The sequence below is a fragment of the Salvia miltiorrhiza genome, chromosome 1 (genome assembly GCF_028751815.1).
Source record: "Salvia miltiorrhiza cultivar Shanhuang (shh) chromosome 1, IMPLAD_Smil_shh, whole genome shotgun sequence".
NCBI lineage: Eukaryota > Viridiplantae > Streptophyta > Magnoliopsida > Lamiales > Lamiaceae > Salvia > Salvia miltiorrhiza.
In genome coordinates, this window is record NC_080387.1 from 53,829,715 (window position 1) to 53,849,528 (window position 19,814).

The 19,814-nt window shown below is 32.9% G+C and overlaps 2 protein-coding genes across 9 annotated transcripts; one reads left to right on the forward strand and one right to left on the reverse strand.

Annotated features, from left to right (window-relative positions):
* Positions 1-7,051: 7,051 nt before the first annotated feature.
* LOC130994314 (uncharacterized protein At1g76070-like) lies at positions 7,052-8,265 on the reverse strand. Its single transcript, XM_057919362.1, has one exon. The coding sequence runs from the start codon at positions 7,962-7,964 to the stop codon at positions 7,248-7,250; it is 717 nt and encodes a 238-aa protein (XP_057775345.1). The 5' UTR covers positions 7,965-8,265; the 3' UTR covers positions 7,052-7,247.
* A 6,012-nt stretch (positions 8,266-14,277) lies between these two features.
* LOC130994242 (probable prolyl 4-hydroxylase 3) lies at positions 14,278-19,128 on the forward strand. 8 transcript variants are annotated; one of them, XR_009091767.1, is made up of 9 exons: positions 14,278-14,390; positions 14,511-14,724; positions 14,812-14,905; positions 15,694-15,791; positions 15,913-16,010; positions 16,580-16,709; positions 16,786-16,964; positions 17,556-17,734; positions 17,833-17,910. XR_009091767.1 is itself a non-coding variant. In XM_057919293.1 (9 exons), the coding sequence occupies exons 2-8, from the start codon at positions 14,528-14,530 to the stop codon at positions 17,904-17,906; spliced, it is 870 nt and encodes a 289-aa protein (XP_057775276.1). In that variant the 5' UTR covers positions 14,278-14,390; positions 14,511-14,527; the 3' UTR covers positions 17,907-17,918; positions 18,769-19,128. The 8 variants fall into 8 exon arrangements, 6 of the variants coding, with proteins under 6 accessions (XP_057775276.1, XP_057775294.1, XP_057775273.1 ...); XM_057919293.1 differs by lacking the exon at positions 17,556-17,734 and adding an exon at positions 18,769-19,128 and having other exon boundaries at positions 17,833-17,918; XR_009091766.1 differs by having other exon boundaries at positions 14,339-14,390; positions 14,505-14,724.
* The last annotated feature ends 686 nt before the right edge of the window (positions 19,129-19,814 follow it).

Here is a 19,814-nt window from a genome sequence, read left to right on the forward strand (position 1 = left end):
GAGAATTGGACGCCGATCGAAGTTTCCCACGGTAGAATCGAGTTTGGTGAAAAAGCCGACTAGGAAGAATTGGACGCCGATCGAATTTTCCGGTGTTAGAATCTAACTGTGCAAGACGAAGGCGGTTGAAGGAAAATTGGGCGCCGATTTGTGCACGTCGGCGGCGGAGGCGATTGACGTAGAACTGTGAAAGACGAAGGCATTTCCGGCGACGGGGAGATACTTAGGCGTCGGTCTGTTGAAGGCGGCGACGGAGGCGGAGCGATTTACTTAAGGGGTTGTTCCCCGGCGATTCTAACAAGGCGGCGACGGAGGCAGATCGATTTACTTAAGGGGTCTGTTGAAGGCGGCGGCGGAGGCAGAGCGATTTGTACAAGGCGGCGACAGCGGAGATATTTACTGAAGTCGATTTTAATTTCGACGATTCAAAACAGGTAATTACTTAACCATTTCGATTTTAACTTGCATAGATGTTGGTTTTGGTTGCACAGATGCATTATTATTCGGTGTTGTCCTTAGGTGGAATTGATTTAGTTATTGATTTTGATTTTAACTTGCATAGATTTTGGTTTTGGTTGCACAGATGCATGATGCATCAATAATTTTGGAAATTCGATGAATAATCAGTGTTGTTCTTGGGTGGAATTGATTTAGTTATTGATTTTAATTTTAACTTGCATAGATGTTGGTTTTGGTTGCACAGATTCATGATGCATCTATAATTTGGAAATTCGATGAATTATTCGGTGTTGTCCTTGTGTGGAATTAAACTAGATTTAAGGTTTTGGACTGTTATACAAACCCGTTGGGTAGGAAAAGCAAGCTCGTTAATAATGGGAGCATTGCCAACGACAAGCTTGGATCTTCATTGATAGTTAAATTGTGTAAAAATGTTAAGGACTTGGATGAGTTATTTTCATTGGTTCTTCACATATGCATAGATGCATAGATGCATACATGCTCAAAATGTTGAGAATTTGTATCGCAAATCTTGAAATGTTGGGAATATGAAGTGTTTCGTATGCCAAGTGTTTGATGAAAGTCCTGTGATTATATATTATATATAAGATTGTAATTTTATCTGTCCAAACTTATTCCTATATAAAATATAAATTTTCGCCCTTTTTAAAGATCTTAAACTCTACCTCTAAGTGGATAAGGTTTTGATGGAACTAGTAATCCTCATGCTGCACGTAGGGATGGCAATCTACCCGCGGGTAGTGGATATCCGCGAAAACCCGAACCCATTAGGGTGGGTTTGGATACCATTTGATATCCACGGATAGTTTCGTGGGTACAATTCACTATCCATTTAGTTCGTGGGTATGGGTTTGGATACTTACTATCCATACCCGCGAAACCCGTTTACCCGCAAAAAATACCCGCCAATTACCCGTCAAATATCCACAAAAAATTCTATAAATATGGGCTTTAAATACATATTTTGAGATTATGGGCTAGTATTTTATATTTTAAAATAGGCCCAAACAATAAGGCCCAAAGTCTAATATTGAGCACCGCAGTCGTCTCAAACCAAAGCTATTAGAAGCATTAATGTGTACTCAAAATTGGCTACGAAATCAACTCGAAGGTATGTAAATTTATAATTATAATTAATCTTTTATTTCATATATCTAATGTAAATAATTGCTTATTTCATAGGTCAAGGAAAGAATGGAAGCTTTTGGACTTGTCTTGAAGATGAAGAAGAAGAGTTTAATGAAGAGGGTTCTATTTCTACTGTCGAGCAATTATAGACATTGTTCTTTGTTGGATTTTATATTTTAGTTGATGAATTTAAACATTGTTCTTTGTGGATTTGAACTATGCTATTTGTGTTGATTTTTTTTTTCTATTAAATTTGTTGTAAATTTATATTTAAATTCTATTTCGTGGGTATCCAGCGGATAGTGGGTATCCGGCGGATAGCAGGTATCCGTCGGATAGTGGGTGACGGATACCCGTCGGATAGCGGGTTTCGCGGATACCCGACGGGTAGCGGGTATCCGCGGGTAGTGGGTTTGGATACCATTTGATATCCATGGATAGTTTCGTGGGTAGCAACCACTATCCATTTAGTTCGTGGGTATGGGTATGGATAGTCACTATCCGTACCCGTCGTACCCGATTGCCATCCCTAGCTGCACGAGCACCATTTACTTTAATAATTAAAAATAAAATTAGTATATTAAGTGATACAAAGTTTGGAATATTGCATAGATGCACACTTGCACAAATTTGATTTATTGGTTACTATGTGTACAGATTCAATGTTTTGTATAATTGCATTCGTAATTGTCTTATGTTGCATATTGTTTCACATTTAAATGCATAGTTATGATTCCCTAATTTTTTTACCATACAAAGTTGATAATGTTTTTGTTTTTGTTGTTGCACAGTTAAATATGTCTCATGTGAAGAAAGCATCTGCTAAAATCCAGAAAGACATTTGATTAGGCTTCGTACAACTCGTTCAACTATGATAGGATGGACAAGTAACTACGTCAAGAATGATGTAATGAGGGTGCATCTGAATATTATCAAAATTTCTTATCCGTACCAGATGAGAAGATGGAAAAGATATTTTGGATGACTTTTGGTTTGAATAGTACACTGTGTGGGAACAAATTTTGTTTTCTAATATGATTACGTATGACGAGTTATTCTTAAACTATTTTGTTATCATTTACATCAATTTTCACATTATTTTATAAAGGACAACTGATCTTACGTCTTTTTTTTCTAATATGTGATACATTGTTGGTTTCAATTGCATAAAATACATATTTCTTCAGTGCACAATAAAATGTTATAGTTGCACAGCAGAACATGTTGGTGTGCATATGAATTATAATTATTGTTGCATAGATGCGCAGTAAATATATTTATTTCTTATTTGTTGTGTCAATGAATATACAATAGTAGAATATGTGCATTATTTTTTTAGCCAGTACACCATTTAAATATAAAAATTTACAAAAGGTATTTCGTACGAATAATGATCAAATTCTATTATCTAATATGTGCATTATCATCATATATCTGTGCTATATACATTAATTCATGTGCATTATCATATGTGCAATTTAATATCATATGTGCATTATCATCTTTTTCAACAAAAATAAACAATCCTCTTTCATTAAAAAGAATAATCTTTTTCAATTATAACTCTTTTATTAAAAAAAGCAAAGATTAAAAACAAAACAATGAAACACACGACTAACTAGACTAACTAAACATTTAGGATTAATTAAGTAAATAGTAAAAGACAAATATAACCTTTGACTAATTAAAAACTAAAAAAACGGCTATCTACAACTATTGGAACCATTTTAGGCGCATATTTTTCTAAATTAATTCCAACCACTAGATCTTCAATTTTAAAGGCTAAGATGTGGTTCTTAGTTCTCATTTTAAAAGAGGTTTTTATTAGAACCTCTTCCTATATATATATATATATATATATATATATATATATATATATATATATATATATATATATGGTATGGTTCTAGAAAGAACTACATTATTTGTGAGAACGGGAGAACCATCAAATCTAATGCATCCACTGTAAAAATTAATGCATTCGCTGTTAAAATTAATGCACTAAAAAAATAAAAAAAAATGTTCCCTTCAAGATTCGAACCCAGGATCTGCATTTATCCAACAAGATGATGCATCCACCGTAGATCTTGATGATCGAATGGCTGAAAATGGTTCTCCGGTCTTCTTTTATTTATGGTTCTTTCTTGAACCTCTCCCTATATATATATATATATATATATATATATATATATATATATATATATATATATATATAGGGGCGGAGCCAGACTTTTGATTCAGGGGGGTCCAAATTTTTTTTAACGTAACTTTGAAAATGTAGCGAAGTAAATCACTCATCTTTTTTAATTTTTGGAATTTCATCCCCCAATTTTTTCGATTGTCGAATTGTTGACTTGAAGTTTGTGTGAATTATTTCTCCATGTAATATTCATGTTACGATGTATTTTGCAATAAAATTACTACATATTGAAAATTATGGTGCAAATACAAGATACAGTCTCTTTCTAATTTGAAAAAAAAAATAATTGAAATTGTACGAAACGACGTCGTTTAGGCCTCACAAAAACGACGTCGTCTTTACTAATCCACGTAAGCTGCAATTCAACACTCTGACGATCGAAAAAAAAAAATAGGGGATGTAATTGAAAAAATTGAAAAAATAGTGATTTAATTCGCCACAGTCAAAAGTCACATTAAAATTACAAATTTGAAATAGTTTGTGATTTTATTTGCAAAAATCTCATAAAACTTTGTAAGACAAAGTAACTTTCAATATCAAATTAAAAAAATAAATCTCTAGAATCCAATCCAATTATGATATGTATAAATTAATTATGTGTTCACTTCTTCAAAACGTCTTAACTCTAAATATTGCATACCAATTACAATTTAAAATAGCTCAACATAATAATAATGCAGACAAAATTATATATTTTTTATTTTTAATATAAAATTATGAAAATACCCCTGCTATTTTTTAAAATCCCAGGGGGGGCCCAGTGACCCCCCTGCCCCACCCCTAGCTCCGCCCCTGTATATATATATATATATATATATATATATATATATATATATATATATATATTTGATTTTAATATTCTATTAATATATTACATATATAATAAGTACTCCCTCCGTCCACTAATTGTTGTCCTAGGTGAAGTGTAAATTTACACTTCACCTAGGACAACAATTAGTGGACGGGGGGAGTATTTATTTATTTAAATTATGGAATTATAAAATAATAAGGACCAAAAAATAATTTAGGTACATATATAATAGAAACTATGTTAAAAAGTAAATATTATTATATATTATTTACATATAGATGTATATTTATCAAATATATATGTATATATATAGTATATTGTGAGATGAAAAGAAAATTAAAAATATTTAATGTATTAAACTTTGATATTATTATACTAAATTAATTACAAGGTCATGTTATAATTGAGAATAAATTGAAACTTTGTGTATTTTCTTGTCAGACTATAAAGTCACGTTATAATTGCGATTAAATTGAAAATTGATGTATTTTCTGGTCAAATTATAAAGTCATGTAATAAACCAGAAAATTGACAAACTACATATATTTTCCGGCAATAACCCCTATCTTAAATTAAATTAATGGCTCAAATTTTAGTAATTTCAACATGAGTCAATCCAATGCAACACTTGACTTATAAGTGGGACCGAAGCATGTATGAATCAAGTATTGACTTAACCAATATTGATAAGTTACTTAAGACTTCCTGAATTACATGATACAAATAGTAAAATTTATATTCCTTCTGTTCACAATAAGTGTAATGTGGATTGATTTGTTTGGTAATTAATAAATTAATGGTTTGTGAGATTGATTTTTTATAAATATTATATCTGAATGAAAGTAAAAATGTAAGTATATATATTACTCCCTCCGTCCCAATAGTAGTGTCCCATTTTTCTTTTTGGGCCGTTCCAATAATAATGTCTCATTTTTTTTTTGGCAATATATTCTTTCTCTATACCTAATATTTAAATAATTTCCACCAACCTATTTTATCTACTTTTTACAAACTGCTTAATCGCTGTACCCACAAGTAATGAGACACTACTAATAAGAAGGAGGGAGTATAAAATAGAACTATATAATTATTATAAATGAGTAAAAATAGTAAATATACTACACTTAGGAGCATTGCACTCATAAACGAGAGGACCATTACAACTAATTAATTTATAATGAATATTCGAACTCACCAAAATTGACAAACAATTTTCTTGAATCTGTGACCACGGCAACTGGCACAAATGATGACCCAAAAGTTCTATAGCCACCTTCAACCAATATCGATCACGATGTTGAAAACTGCGTGTTTATATATTTTGATTATTGTCCAAACTAATGCACGATTTTGCCACCACAATCTTCACTAAATTGCCCAATAATTTCCCATAAAGAATGATTGACTTCTTCACATGTTTCTTGTAATCATGCTAAGAAAATAGAACATTACCACTTATTTTTGAAGAAAATAATTTGAATAATTTGAAGAAAATTGAACTCCTTTGAGCTATAAAAAGGTAAAGGATCGTGAAATGGGCACAGACCCGGCTCACCACTTCAATGCCGCGTCCTGTGCGCACGCTCCAGCTTCTCTTCTACGCACTGGGATCAGGAGGAAAGAGAAAAAGGCACGTGCAATGCACTACTCATTTTTTTTTTAAAAAAAATTACTACTTCCTTCGTCCCACTCCAATAGACTCATTTTCTATTTTAAGTTGTCCCACTCCAATAGGCTCAGTCTTAATATGAAAATATTTAGAGCTTTATTAAGTAACAATAAGGGAGTACTATTTAGTCTTTTCATAAGGAAGTACTCTTAAAAATAAAGTGTACTCCCTTATTACTCCCTTCATCTCACAAAAACATGAACATTTGATCATTTTGGGGCGTCTCATAAAAATATGAACATTTCTATTTTGGTACACTATCCCACCAGAATCATTTTACTTTTCACAAAAAATTCAAATTTCGCAGATCCCAATACGTCCTAACTTCAGACGCAACATTTTTTATGACTTTTTCTTAATTTAGTATTTTATATTTAAAATATTACAATAATATCATGATCTTTTAATTTTTTTTTGTAAAATTAACACATAATTTCTTATCAAAATACTGACTGCATCAAAAATATCGAGGCCGTGCCAACACCGGCTTCAATGAAGCATATAGCATCAAGATATCTCAGTGCCTAGAAAAAAATTGAAGTGATCAGTTAAATACGTTTGGCAACGAATTAAAAAAGATAATATTATTATAATGTTTTAGAAACATGTTAAACTTAGTTCTCAAGTAGACACCAAGCCGTGCGAATTCCTATTTATGAACAATGAGGTCTAGGGTTCAAACCCCACCACTCCTCTTCCCCCCAAAGTAAAAGAAAAAAAGCATGTCAAACTTACAAAAGAATGAAAAGATAACTCAAAATCGTTCACCTGAAAACAGTTTAATTTCCAAAAATATATATACAAGTCTCTTTACCACTTTACCTCATTTACAGTAAATGATTTCTGCAAATTCAGAATGAACCTACAACAACAAAATCAAATAGGAGTATTATCTACCAAAAAAATTAAAAAAATCAATCCATATAATTTCATCCTAATTAATTAATTATAATCTGTAGCTATTCATCCATGTTCAACTCAAGACTCCTAGGCTGAGCCATAGTCCTCCTCTTCCACAAATTAATCTCCTTCTTCGGCTCCAAATCCCCGCCTCCCGCCATCATCATCATCGGCGCCGAGAAAGGTATCCGGCACTCCTCCTCCTCCTCATCGCCGTCGCTGTACCCCCTCTCATCGTCGGAGCAATCCCCCGGCGCAATCTGCGCCGCTGTCCAATCGAAATTCGCGAACGCCTCACGGCTGCTGGCGAACCTCCTCATATGGCCCAGGCTCGGGGCTGCGCTCCCGTCGCCCGGCCCGGCCCGATCATCGGCCTGCTCAGCACACTTCCTCCCTCCCGCCAAAAACTTCTTGATCCCCGCCTTCTTCTTCGGGCCCGGGCCCTCGGCCACGGGCTTGAATTCCTTGGGCAACGAAACGGGCTTCTTCTTCTTCTCCGAAACCCGGCCCCGGTGCTTGACCCGGCCCGTGCACGAGACCTTCGGAGAGGTGGGCTCTTGCGAGAACGTCTCGCGGCTCTTGAGCTTGCGCCGGGCCTCGGCCGGGATCATCGGGCCGGAGAAGGCCTTGTTGTGATGGGCTCTGGGCCGGCTGTGCGCGGCGGCATCGGGCCGGCTGTCGCGGCGCGGGCTGAAAGGGATGTTTTGGAATGAAATCGCCTTTGGCAGAAGCTTCAAAATCTTGTTTCTCAGCTTATGATTGTTTGCCTTCTCCATTTACACACTACTTCTCTTTTTTCTATCTCAATATGTATGTGTGTGTGTATATATATATGTGTGTGTGCAAAATATGAAAACACACACATATACATGCGGGTGTGTGTGTGAGTGTGTAAATATGAGCAGACGAGATAATGGAATTAGGGTTCTAAATTTGACTTGTCTGTTTAGGAGGTGTAAAAGGTAACTAACTTGGTCAAATGAGAGCAAATTTAAACAAAAAACATATATACATACGTAACATACCTACTGCAAATGGTATTAAATGATAAATAAATAATTCAAATGTCCAAATCTCTGGGCTAAATATAACACCAAATCAACACTAGTTTATGCAAATTGGTAGACTTTAATCAACAAAATACGATGGCATGTGATCACATAGTAATAGTTCAGAACTTCAAATTAGACTCTCTGAATTTTGTATAGTTAATTTCTTTGTGATTGTGTTTATATATTTGAAAGAGTAAAAAAATACTTTAGGTTTATTCGACATTAGAGTAGATGTAGAAAAATTCTTGATAACGGCTGTATTTTTAAAATTTTTGAATTCGAGATTTTTAAAAGATAATTAAAAAAAATTGCATAAAAATTACTCCCTCCGTCCCAATAAAAGTGGCCACATTTCCTTTTTGGATGTCCCATTAAAAGTGGCTACTTTCTAAAAATGGCAAAAGTTTACTTTAATTAAGTCAACAATTACTCACTAATTTGGTCAACAATTGTAGGCCACTTTCTAAAAATTACTCACTAATTTTGGTGGGTCACACTCAATTAAAACATAACAATCCCCTTCTTAATCTCCGTGCAAAAAAAAAAGTGGCCAGTTTTATTGGGACGGAGGGAGTAATAATTTAATTATTTTATAAAAAATAAAATAAATAAAAAAGTAAATGCTCGGTGGGAGCTCAAGTCCCCTCAATGTGTCCGCCGTTGTTTGCCATATTTATGAAAGTGGGTCCAATGTTTTAAATAAGGAAAATTAAATTTGATTTTTTCAACGTGATGGAAATAAAAATATTTGGATGTGGCCCTTTTGCAGTTTGGGTGATTTAATCTTATCTTCTGTGATTATTGGGAAAACAAAGTCATACTAGACGGCAAGGGGTTGGGATTTACACGTGGATCGATAGTTTAATTTGAGATATTTGATATTTATCCTTAATAATCTCCAAATGTTGAACATTGGAAATTTGACTTTTATAACACGATTATTATAGAGTGCCGTCCAATAGTATATATTAATTGTGAGTATAAGTAATGATTAACTTAATCACTTGCGCGAATATGGAATTTGGAATGATATTGTTTTTTAAAATGGTAGTAATTAATTAGGAGTGCAAATTTTTTGAATGATGCATAATGTCTTACTTTCTCAGCATGCTTGCTGCAGTAATTAAGTGTGTTAGATTATGATTAATTCAATGAATGATAGAAAATGGAGCAAGACAAGAAATTCTTTTGAATTTGCATGTGCTTCCTAGGATGTAACATTTATTTATTTATTTATCATATTTTTGTGATATTGTTTGGATGCTATAATAATTGTAGTTTTGTAATAAAATAATGAGGGCATGCATGAATATTGTGGTGTATACTTTATTGGACTCACCCTTAAATTTAGGAATATATTAATACAGATATAAATATAGGGTTGAATTATGATAATAAAAAAAAATCTATTAATAAAAACAGTGACTTATATTTTTTATATGATTATTTTTGGAAAGAGATCTTAAAACCTCAAATTGGTGCAGGGTAAAAGTAGGAAACGCCCTCTATTTTAAATTAGTTATAGTTATTTAGTTATTTATTAGTAATATATATATATATATATATATATCTATACTATATTAAAACAGCAGTTTTCAATTAGAAATTGATTTCAAATCAATTTGAAATTGATTTGAATGGCAATTTTGATAATACTTTTAATATGAAGGTTAAAAAAAATTATTAACACCACTAACTCATTTCACACGTTCACACTAATTCAACAAAATATATTAATTACTTAGAAAACACTATTCATCAACTTTAATTTATAAAAAAATATTCAATATGGATGTTAAATTAAAGATAATGACGATATCTTTAATTTGATGTAAAAATTATAAAAAATAAATTTAAAACCAATAAGTTATTATAGTTTAAAGTCACCAAATTATTTGAAACTTATATTTGTTCATTTTAGAAATCTTTAGCTTAAAAATATTTTTTTAAAGGTCAACTTTATATTAATATAAATTTGTAGATAAATAACTAATATATAGTATATCTTAAAAATCGAATTTTTAAGCTTCAAAATTACTCATTGGAAAATCAGTAATTAGAGAACCATTATCGATTTTCTTTAAAAATAAAAAATAAAAGTAAATTGAAGAGTTTAATTTTTTAGTAGCACATTTATTTAAATTTACTGAAATATATTGTATACATTTTATTTTGGAAAATGAACGACACATATCTCATGTTAAACCCTTTATTTTTTCACTTTCCAATTGAAAAAAAAAAATGTATACATTGTAACTTTATTTTAAAATTTGAGCATAAACAAAATGACCTCATAAATATGCATTCGAAAACTATACTCCCTCCGTCCCGGCCAAGACGCTACATTTGCTTCTCGGCACGGGATTTAAGGAGTTGTAGATTAATGTTTTAAGTGTGTAATAATAAAATGATAAAGTAGGAGAGAGAAAGTAATAAAGTGATAAAGTAAGAAAGAGAAGGTAATAAAGTGATAAAGTAGGAGATAGAATGTAATGAAGAAATACTTAATTAGTGTTAATTAAGTGTTTAAAATTCCTTATTTTTTACCAAATATAGAAATGTAGCATCTTCGTTGGGACGACCCAAAAAGGAATATGTAGCATCTTGGGCGGGACGGAGGGAGTATTAAACTACAGTTATACTATATGTAAATAAATAGTTTTGTACATCTTAGAATATTATATGATCCATAATGATACTCATTATCATCTATACTTGCTTTTGATATTTCATAATTTATTTATTTATAAATTTATACACATTATCAATTAAATCAATTAATTGCTATTTCAATAATTGAAAATTCGAATGTTTTCAGATTGATATTTTTATTGAGATTATATTGTGAATAATTTATTTTTTATTGAGATCATTTATGTTTATATTTACTTATATATATATATATATATATTATGTTTAACATTTTTATTTATTTATTTAAATTATCGTTCAATTTCGATGATGGTCGTGCATCGCACGAGCGGGCACATACTAGTATATATATATATATATCAATCGCTCAATTGATACTAATATAAATTAACATTCAATCTATTACCGAAATAAGAAATTATTGTTTAGCCTCTCCGAAAAAAAAATGTATAATTAATACTCGAGAAATTCAAAAGCAGTCCCAAACTTTTTGTGAGATAAAAGTCATGGAAAAATCCAAAATTGTAAAGGGGTCATGTTAAATGAGACGGAGGGAATAAAAAAAAATATGATAATTGCCATCATAATTGTATTATCCTATTGGGAATTTAGCTAAGATTAAGGCATGGTCCGCACGGATCATTATGAAATTGCTGATTGTAAAAGCTGAAAAAAATTAAATATAAAGGAAGAAATTAGGAGGAGTTAATTAATCGAGTTCAATATTTTATCCTAGGTTTCGTTTCGTAGGCATAACTACACTAATTGATTGGTCGATCATACATAAAATGATTTTAAAGGCTATAATGTATCATCCTTAAAAAATACATAAATGTGTCATTAAATTGTGGCCTACACCATCACCAACCAACCAACTGCAAAATTATAATAATCATAGATCATAGATATTTCTTTCAATTGTTTCTTAACAAAACATAAAATATACACACATATTAATCTTCTAGGCGACTTAAACCTCGATAACTAATTCGAGGGGAAATGTTTAACAATAGGTAAAGGAAATATCACTTACACCATCACCAATCAACTGCAAATCATAATTAAAAATGCACTCACATACTATATTAGGTCACTCAAACATTGATCCATTAATTGAAGGTCATTTTGGGCTGGATTTGGACAACCCACAATTAAGTGGTTGGACCCGTTGGCCCAAGGCCGACTAGCCCAATTCGACCTCTTTAATAGCGCTATTGTTTAGCTTTGCTAACAATCATCAAAGAATGATATCAAGTTATCAACTTGTTTTGTGAGGGTCGTGGAGTCCCAACTAAAATGGCTTTCCAAACAAATTTGGTTTTGCCATATTCATAGAAACAAAGTTATGAAATACAAATTTGAAATTTAAAGGGTGCTTGACTAAGTTTATTTTAAATAATTTATAATTTTTTAGAATTTATAAGATGTTTCAATAATTTATAAGATGTAGTTTCATAAGAGCTCATAAGTTGTCAAAGTATTTGGATAATTGAATTTATAAGCTAGAGATGATTTTTAGTTAGAGAAATCTTTGTTAAAAAGAAAAAATTGAATATAGATGAAATTAGAATGATATATGATGAAAATAAAAATTATAATTGAGTTACTTTTGTAAAGCGAGTGTTGCTTATAAGATAATGAGAAAATAAATTGGGGCAGATGAACTTATTTTTCGGGGCTTATAAGTTCTTTTAGCTTATTTTTACAGCTTATAAATTACTATTTAGGAATTTATTTTAACAAACTTATAATTTTACATAAAAAACTAATAATTTAAAAAATTTATAAAAAAAATACTTCTTGGTAGATGAAGGCATGAAGCCCATTGCTCGTAGTGGACACTAGAACTGGAGAGGTCTGTATAACATTATAGGCTTTGAGTTTAGTTCCGTTCAATTTTTATTTTCAAGATGCCTTAAAAAGGTAATCTAAATGATCGGTTCAAAAGAGTACAAACTTCCTCACAAATTTTAAACTAAAATTTTCTTAAATGCGGGTATGTATTATTTATAAATTCCAAATAAAATTTCAAGTCATAATAAACTCTTGACTAACGAGTATAGACTGTATAAACTCAAGATCAAAGTTCAAATTCAAAACATTTAAATATATAAATTATTTTACAAATAATTTTTAAAGTTAAAAAACTCTTAAAAACGAGCATTATGCATATTTTTTTTTAATCAAAATCATAAATTTATATTTAATAGGTTGAAGAGACATAAATTTTTAAAATTTATTTGATGGTCAATTCAAATTTAAGATATTTGACTTTATGCATTAATCACTGGACTAACATGCATATATAATTTTTACAATTTTATTATCAAAAGTGGCCGTCTTCTTTGCCTTTCCCATTTTTTGTGTTGGTAGTGGTTCCGCCTGCGTGTAGGTAGCTTTCCACTTTATGTGATGTAGAGGTCTCATCTGAGTACGAGTTGCTTATTTAATTATATAATCCGGATACGGAAAAGAATCATACTTACGTTTTTCTTTCCACCGAAAAAAAGTTAAATTTAACTTTTTGTACATCACATCATATTTCTTCTCCTGTATTTAACTATAAATTATAATTTTATTCCACTTTTTAATTAATAATATACTCCCTCCGTCCACGAAATGAGTACCCATATTTCCTTTTTCGTCCGTCCACGAAATGAGTACCCATTTCCCTTTTTGGCAAGTGTACCCCACACATCTCTTTAATTAATACACTCAAAAAGTGGGACCCTTAAACTATTTACACTACATTTCATATATTTCTTAAAACCCGTGCCGTCCACAAATGGGTACTCATTTCGTGGACGGAGGGAGTACTTTTTTTTAACTAACATTACCCTTATAAATTATACTTTTATTCTATTTGTAATATCTTTATTAAAATCCGTGTCCACTGTTAAACGAGACTTTGTTTCGTGCACAAAGAGAATAGATACTTATTGTAATTCTAAAAATAAAAAAACAAATAGCAACGTAAAGTTATTTAATACATAAAGTCAAATGCGTCATGAACGTAATATTTTAAAATATATTCACTTAATGATGCGTTCTCTTTGATTGTAAATTTATCATGAGAAAAAGAGGGATAATTAAAATTTCACCATTTAAATTCTTCCTTCCTTTTTCTCATTTTCTACTTGACCCTTATTCTTCATTTTTATTTGTAATGAGGGCCAATTTTTTGTAGTGAAAATGAAGAATGAGTAAGGGTCAAATAAGAAATGAAGAAAAATAAATAAAATATTTAAATGATGAAATTTTATTTATCTCTTATTTTTCAATGATAAATTTACAAGCAAAGAAAATGCACCCTAAATAAATTCACCCTAAATAAATTAGAAACGTAAAGTTGTAGGAAATAGGAATATTAGTGTAGAAAGAAAATGTCTAAATTACCCCTCAAGTCACCGACTACAAAATCCAAAATCCCCGGTAAATTAGTCAAACTACTGCGTGCGTTTTCGCAATTTGACGGCTTCCGATTCAACTCCTCCTTATGTATGGAATTTCTCCATTTTCAGATAATTTCAAATTCTAAATGCTACAAAACAAAACAGCCTAAGGAATTTGATAAATCGTTTGCCCATTAATTGGGGTTGTAATTCAATTCAGTTTCAGCTCACAGAAAAACGAAAATGGCGAAGGGGCGAGGAAATCGGCACCAGGGCAAGAGATCGTCTACTGTAGTTTTGGTGCTCTCGATGCTATTAATGCTTTCAGTCGTGCTGCTGATGCTTCTCGGTCTAGGAATTCTCTCTCTCCCCATTGGCTCCGATGATGGATTGTCAGCGATCGGAGATCACATCAAATTGAAACGCTTAAAAATAGACGTGTAAAACTTTTTTTTTTTCAATTTTATTGTGGTTCTTTGTGTGAATTTTATGTGCATCAGTATCCAATTTTTTTTGGTTGATTGCAGAAAAAACGAAGGAAATGGATTGGGGGAGAGAACGGAGCAGTGGAGTGAGATCCTGTCGTGGGAGCCTAGGGCTTTCTTGTATCACAACTTTTTGGTGAGCTTTTATTATGCATTTTTTCCATTTAATGTTTTCTTGGTTTTGGTGTATACATTTGATGATTATTGTAATTTGATTGGGGTTCAGTTAGAAGTTCTATTTCTATACGTGCTTTTCCATAATTCCTCTGGTTGTTAGGAGTTCTATTCCATGATTAATTGTTCAGGAGATTGAAATGTGTACACGACCTGAAACGTACTTCTTTATATCCTCTTGCGGTAATATACGTGCCACTGTTTATTTATCCATTTCATTGATTTGTAAATCTTAACTCATTGATAGTAAAAATTGTATGAAGCTTGTTGGAGATGTATCACATGCAGCTTTAAGAAATAACTGCATCGCGGAAACTGTAACTGAAATCTTTGTGAGGAAGCAATTAAGTCCTTTTTTTCCCCTCCTTTTGATAGACAATTTCTTACAGTAATTATGGCTGTTGGGCCATTTGAAGCACAGATACCATCCTATAAGTAATAAACTTCAATTCTCAATCACTTGAATCAGTACTTCTCATGAGATGATGAATTAAGTGGAGCTTACTCGTGTGTATGAAAGGGTATGATTTATCTTGATGAAATCTTTTACTATCATGCTTGCTTCTTAAAAAGTATTTTTACTTTCATGGTCATATTTTATTTGAGGAGTGCTAGTCTAGGAAGGCAAAGCAGGGCCTTGGATTGGGATCATTTTTTTCCTTCATGTTCAAGTCAAATTACTATATGAAATACATTTCATGTAACAGTTTAACTTTTGTCTTAATCGAACTAAAACTACTTTTATTGCAGTCTAAGGAAGAATGTGAGTATCTGATAAATCTTGCTAAACCCCACATGGTAAAATCAACAGTGGTTGATAGCAAGACTGGCAAGAGTAAAGATAGCAGGTTGGTTCATCTAATTATCTTGATTAGTTGAGCTGACATTTCCATATTTTTTTTCATTACATAAGAATTTGTTCTAGAACTCCTGTTTCCTTGTCATCTAAAGAACTAACATCATGGTTAGGGTTCGCACAAGTTCTGGAACATTCTTGAGGAGAGGTCGGGATAAAGTTATCAGAAATATTGAAAAAAGAATAGCAGACTACACTTTCATTCCTGCAGGTATGTGATAGAGATAGGAGTAGTCTTTTCTTTTGTTTACACTCCTTGCAAAGGAAAACATAGGATTCAATTAATAATTGAGGATTGGCTTGTTTAGGTAATAGCATATCTGCTTTAGAATAATTGTGGGTTGTAGGCTTGTAGCAACAAGAACAATGTTTGCAATTGGTTTAACAGGTCGTTAGGCTTCTCTTGGCCTGATGGGAGTTCCGATCTTGCTTATTTTCTTGCTTCTTGTTCAGTTTGTTTTCAATATTACTATTTCTTATTTCCTTTTGTTCTATATTTGGTTTCTTTATTAAGTTTATCGACTAATCTAGATTTCAAACCAGTGTCTAATTTCTCTTCAGTAAACTTACTTGAAGTTTAGTGTGGAAAAGGTGAAGAGTCTTAACTCTTAGGTCATTAATTAGAAGTATTTTGTGCGCTTTCATTCGGCTGTTCTTGCTATATTCAGGAAGCTGATCCATGTGAACATTTATTCGTAATGCTGTTTTGGATCCCCTGTTTCTCGTTTTTTTGAAATTTCCAAAATTTTAGCTTCATCGTGTTTAAATTAAAATTTACAGAGCATGGAGAAGGCCTACAAATTTTGCACTATGAAGTGGGGCAAAAGTACGAGCCTCACTATGACTACTTTCTTGATGAATTTAACACCAAAAATGGAGGTCAACGCATAGCTACAGTGCTTATGTATTTGTGAGTACATATTCAGTGTCTTGATGCTTCCACAGTGTCAGGTATTTATGTATATTTATTAAGGTTACTAGTGCAGGTCAGATGTTGAAGAAGGCGGTGAGACAATTTTCCCTGCTGCCAAGGGAAACTTTAGCTCTTCTCTAGGTTTGTCAGAGTGCGGTAAACAAGGCCTGGCTGTGAAACCAAAAATGGGTGACGCTCTACTTTTCTGGAGTATGCGCCCTGATGCTTCTCTGGATCCATCAAGCTTGCATGGTGAGTTGCATTTTTGACCCCTTGTCTCCTTTACTTTGAACCCATCTTTCTTAAATTCATTCCGAAGAATCAAGATATTAGAACTGAGTAGAGAAAAAATGATGCAAAGAGAGATGCGAAGCATGACGGACACCACAATATGTTCTGCTGAAACTATGATACACAATTATTCAAGTTTATGCTGTATTGGTTATTGAGACTTCTGATCTTGTGAAATTTCTGCTGGGTAGAGATATTCTTCTGAATTTCTAGGTAGATTTGTGCTTTCATCTTTCTTTTGGAGTCATGTATTTGGCATCAACATTTAATTTCTGTTTTTTGGATACCGGCTATTTAATTCCTGGAGGTTGTCCTGTCATATAAGAAAGGGATGCATGCCAGTGATACAAAATCGGAGACTAACTGAGACGACAGCTTCCTGTTTATGCTGTATCAAAGATGGAGACTTCTGGTCGCATCTCATGAAAGTATAGATAGTCTTCCTAAGTTTTAGGCAGATTGTTGTTTGAGCCTCTGGTCTTCTTTCTTAGTGATATATTTGGTTTTAACTTTTAGTTTCTGATATTATGGGGCTCTGTTATTTGATTCCAGGAGGCTGTCCTGTCATCAAAGGGAATAAGTGGTCATCTACCAAGTGGATGCATGTCAGTGAATACAAAGTTGGAAACTAACTGACAGGACGGCCTCCTGTTTATGTTGTATTGAAGATGGAGACTTCTGGTCTCATGCTGAACTATCATGACGTAGAGATATTCTTCCTAAGTTTTTAGGCAAGATTTGTGTTTGAGCCACTGGTTTTCTTTGTAATGATCTATTTGGTTTAAAGTTTTGGTTTCTGATTTAACGGGGCCCTATGATTTTTTTCCAGGAGGCTGTCCTGTTATCGAAGGGAATAAATGGTCTTCTACAAAGTGGATGCATGTTGGTGAATACAAAGTGTAGAGTATCTATAAGGTAGGCATATAAATTTATGTTGTTTGGTCTTCTTTCACACCTTTGCTTAATCATTGCAATTTAGATCTTAGTAATTGTTCACTTCTTGAAATTTGAATGCTCACCTTTTATTGCCAGTCTCGAACCTTTGAAACCTTATATGAAACAGACAGAGCTGTGGGAAAGAACTTCATGAATTGGTGATTCGAATTTTGTCCTATTACATAGGGCTCCAGTGTCAACAGATGACTGTGTTGGATAATATTAAATCCTTTTCTATCTTCCTTGTCACTGTCTTGACCACTGCTGATGCCAACAGTCAACTGGGAGCTGTCAGTTATATTTGTGGGGTCAGAGATTTGGTGGATTGCTTCATGAATATTTCAAACTCCTTCTGTCTCAATTATATAGGAAAACTTTCCTTTATATTGTACTACAGTTACTATTTTCACCTGTATCAGAATATCCTCACTTATTAAGTGGGTTCATTTTTTGTGAGGAATCAATCAGCCACTAAACACTTTAGCTTATTTGAAGATAGGGTTAGGTTAGAAGACTTTGCTTGCATTTTTGCGTTCCCAAATTCCTATGACATTCTTAATCTTGGTTCAAAGTTTCTTTTGCCTAAATCTTAATCTTTGTTGCTGAATAGAATCAACTTTGAGTACACCTCAAATCACAATCATTGGGCTTCAGCTTCTAAGAGTGTTTTAATGGGAATTCCGGCTCTTTTCTTCTCTGCAACATAAGGAATAGGGTGCTTTAGATTTATCGCCTCGAGCTATTGTTTCAAGTTTCTTTGGTGAACTTGAGGCATCCTTAGCCTTACTTGTTGCACGCAGTATAAGTAATCTGGAGAAACATGTTGCAGGAGACAAGATTTGGAGGATTCTTCCCCAGAGAAAATCGCATGGCTGCTACTATGCATCCTGAAGATTAGCATTCTTATCCTTCTGACTCAAACGTACGAAGAAATTTCACAGGTAGAGTTTGTATGTTCGATGCGGCGCCATAGGTTCAGGACAAGCTGGATTAGAATGATAACTGTCTAGAATGATCGCTTTTTGTAACTTTGTAAACATCACATTGTAAGCTTATATTTGTTGTGTCTAAAGCTGTACCAGTTTTTCCCTTGGGCTGGGAACTTCTTTGATGCCATGTTATGTTCTTCACAGGGAAACTATACATAATATTTTAAAGGGAAAAAAGTAAGAAATATTTTGGGTGAAAAGATTTTTAAAATATCATGAAGTTTTATTATTTATATTTCCAAATTATTAAACATCACACAAGGCTGCATTGAGGTTACATGATAGCCTATATGATTTTTTTAGTTTTGATTTTTCTATTTTTCATTTAAGTTTAATTGCATAAATTTAAATCACACAATTTACTTCAAATTTAAATTGCATTAATTTTGAAATCCTAAAAATTACATAAAATTTAATAAAATAAAAACAAATCCTACAAATAACTATTCCGGCCCTAAAGGTCTGAAACGTGCCCAAACATGCTCCATCAAATCATATTGGAGCGCGGCGTGCAACTGCCTATCTCGGAGAAGGGTATCTCTTTGCACATATTCCTCAAAGGAAATTGGGGTTGCTCGACCACTCTCCGTCGAGTCACTGCTAGACGCCTCATGTCCCGCATCGTCATCTCTCCAATTGGTTGCTTCTTCACCTTCGTGCTCCACAATCATGTTGTGGAGAATGATGCAACACAACATGATGTCCCGGAGGTGCTCCAGGTACCAATTACGCGCGGGACTGCGAATGATTCCCCACCGAGCTTGAAGGACTCCAAAGGCACGTTCGACATCCTTTCGTGTCGGTTCTTGCATCTTCTTGAACCTCGCCTCCTTCTGATTTGTCGCCATCGGTGGACTCTTGACGAAGCAACGCCACTCCGGATATA